The sequence below is a fragment of the Pollachius pollachius genome, assembly GCF_949987615.1.
Source record: "Pollachius pollachius genome assembly, chromosome: 3".
Lineage (NCBI taxonomy): Eukaryota > Metazoa > Chordata > Actinopteri > Gadiformes > Gadidae > Pollachius > Pollachius pollachius.
The window spans coordinates 40,047,147-40,050,192 of NC_136936.1; the positions used below are offsets into that span (position 1 = coordinate 40,047,147).

Below are 3,046 nucleotides of genomic sequence, written 5' to 3' on the forward strand. Positions count from 1 at the left end.
TTCAATGTTTGTTGGATAGGACAACCAAAGAAGCTTTGGCAGGGATTGTTTTCCTTGCCCTTTAGAGGGAATCTCATGTGGCCATAAGGCCATACAATACTAGAAATACTGAAGTATGTAACCACTGAACTGAAGCAGGCAAGGACCAAACCTGATAATTATTTGTCAACCTTTTTCATACTACACCAGGGACATTTTTGGGTGAAGTGTTGGCTATAGTCATTCCAAAACAGACGTTTCAAGGTTTTTATTTAAAACCAGAATCATACTCAGTCAGGGAGATGGTAAATTGCATGCCGTCAGACAAGGCAGACGGTGATGAGGGTAAGCCAATCAGCCCCACAGAAAACATGATGCAGAATGGAATATTGGAATCATCAAGAAGCGAAGTTCATGCAAGATAAAAAGCAGAGCCCAATTTTCTTGCTTCTGTGTCTTCAATTAAGTGATGAAAAAGTACAATTGACAACTTGTGTATTAGATGAAAATTCACTCGCATTACCGATACTGTGGGCCATAATGTCAATAATCAGTGGACTGCACAAATAATTCCTTTGGGTTGATAAAGACCAGGTTCTTTCCCATATCCGTAAGTCCATTCAAAATCCACAAGAAAAGCCGAAGGGGTCTTTGAGTTGTTACTGGAGAGGGAGAGAAAGAAAAAATTTGTGTTGTGTTCTTTAATCTGAAATGCACCAGACATTCAAAATAACCTATGATTACAAGCAGACTGAGATTAAAGTACGTACAACTTTCTCGACCTCCAGACCGTCCTTGAAGAAAATCATGAATGGGGTGACGCCATCCTCACGGAAGTCAAGCATGCCCAACATGCCCAGGGGGTTCATTGAATCACCTGTGAAAAACTGATGAGAAATATTTAAATGGCAGCCAGTCTTTGCAACAAAATAAATGCTGCCACTGACCAACGAGTGCATGTCTTTACCTGGTAGTTCTTAATGTTAGCCATAATATCCCGGACCCGGTCGCCAATTTGCTTCATGAAAGGTTCCACTCTTTCTGGCTTGGTCTCCTGCAGTTTGGCTGTGAGTCTAAATAAACAAAAGGTATACTTTTAGTTGTACATTACATGCATTAGACTAGTGCAATTAACCAATTCCCATTTTAGACTTACTCCTTGACATAGTCCTTGATGTAGACTTTGAAGCTTTTCTTGTTTAAAATGGTCTCCTGCAGTTTTGAATTGAGCACAATATCCACACCCGATTCTGTGACTTTGTCGAAGTCTTCCACCTGTTCTTCTGCAGATTTGTTTCCACCGATGAGAGATTCGCTGATGTCACCCCCCGACCTGGTGACCATCTGAACACAAACACAGAAGGTATTGGTCATTTTGGTGTAGCCTTGTAAGATCATCTTAATATCAAATTGTAGTTCCTTGCTCAGATCAGACTGTTTCACAAAAAAAATACATTGACTAGAAATTATTCAATGAAGTATAAAGACGTAAGCAAACATTGATCATACAGTTAAGCTGATTATTTCCAAACGTCACATTGGCGATTTGACAAGACGCTGACTCAATTCAATGTTGGCGATTTTAACACTTTTTAGGACGCCCTTCCATTCGTGCGCAGTAGGACACGATCCTTGATGAGTCAATACCGGGACGTGCTTTTAGTGTGACGGTGACGTAGGCGGAAAGGCAGAATGTTTCCGGTCCAATGGTATGGACCTCAAAATGTGTACATTTATATCGATACATTAGTGTTTAAGATGTAGCGGTGAACCGATGTACAAAGTGTTGGTCAAATCAGGACTGAACTTCTATTTAAAGTCAGTGGTGTTGCCCCAGAAAATGAGCCCGGTTCCCCATCTATTTATCAACCGGGAAGTTGTAAAATATACACTCACCGCTCCTTCTACCTCGATGAAAAACCCATCTTCAGTTTCCTTGATCTTGTAGATGTCGGTGAACATCTCATCACCTGCGATGAGAGAAAAAGTTTTCGATTTTGTAAGAATTAAAACGTCAGGAACAGCAGGCAACGCTAGGCGGCAATGGCTACGCGGCAAACAGCCACGATGATCACACTAAACAATGACAAAAAACAACAATGTTTTTTCAACTCCGATACTTAATCTACACGGTTTAGGTAGTCTGCTTTCGAAACGATGACATAGAAAACAGAAGAGAAGAAAACGTTTTAGCTGACGATTCCAAAATGACGAAGTAGCCCGTGTTAGCATGACGGACATTTTGATTAGCATTGTTAGCAAAGCGGCTCGAGAAAATGTGTTGAGAATAACCCAAGTCGGTGAAACAGCTTAAACAAAATCCCAAGTCGTTGAATACGGTGTTTACATACCTGAGACTATGTCCTTGTAGATCAGCATTTTGACGGATTGATGTTAAGATACTGCGGGACAAGACGGCAAACCTCCCACCACGACGGGACCTGACGAGAAAAAGACCGATCCGGCCTCAGACGGAACATTTACATGGGATCGCGGTGACGTAGCCATTAAAAGGGACACCACGCGATATTGCCGCCTCGTGGCTGGAGTGTTACATAAACGCAATCCATTTCTACTTATTTTCTATGTACACACAGGAAAATAGTTGACACAAGTTGATCAGCAACCCGTTTTTTCTCAATAAGGTATATAAGCCGGAGAAAGAGATTTTAATAAATTAGTAAATGTTAATATATTAGTTGTATATTATTATCAGTTAATATAATATATATAATAGTTTTTTCCCCATCAATTAATTTGCATTCCTATTTAGTTCATATTCATGTAAATATTACGATTTTCTTTGGTAAAAAGGGTAGCTGTAAATGTTTATATTGAAGTAATAGCAAGCTACTTGAGCATTGTGCAACATCATCCATTCTAACGATATCAATGTAGTTATTTTTGCACAATGCTGCATTTAAGCGACCAGTATCTCTTCACCATCAGCATTATATTTAAGGTCACAAAACCAATCTTCACAAGAATTTAATTATCGAGGGCGGTGAAGTGGAATAAATGCTTAAATCAACCACAAAATTAAAAACGCATAAAAAAAAAAGCCAAA

At 39.6% G+C, this 3,046-nt stretch overlaps 1 protein-coding gene across 1 annotated transcript; it reads right to left on the reverse strand.

The window, feature by feature from the left end:
- Nucleotides 1-232: 232 nt before the first annotated feature.
- Nucleotides 233-2,451, reverse strand: tpt1 (tumor protein, translationally-controlled 1). Its single transcript, XM_079733011.1, has 6 exons — nt 2,331-2,451; nt 1,876-1,949; nt 1,136-1,323; nt 947-1,052; nt 750-866; nt 233-641 (listed from the first exon to the last, which is right to left on the reverse strand). Exons 1-6 carry the CDS (start codon nt 2,356-2,358, stop codon nt 639-641), a joined length of 516 nt encoding a protein of 171 aa, XP_079589137.1. The 5' UTR covers nt 2,359-2,451; the 3' UTR covers nt 233-638.
- Nucleotides 2,452-3,046: the final 595 nt, after the last annotated feature.

What these genes read in the sequence shown, in the direction of transcription:
- tpt1 (XM_079733011.1), bottom strand. Translation starts at nt 2,358, where the DNA reads ATGCTGATCTACAAGGACATAGTCTCAG. An exon ending in ATCAAGGACTATGTCAAGGA is followed by an intron (nt 1,053 to 1,135) that starts GTAAGTCTAAAA and finishes TTGTTTATTTAG; the next exon opens with ACTCACAGCCAAACTGCAGG. An exon ending in CTAACATTAAGAACTACCAG is followed by an intron (nt 867 to 946) that starts GTAAAGACATGC and finishes ATTTCTCATCAG; the next exon opens with TTTTTCACAGGTGATTCAAT.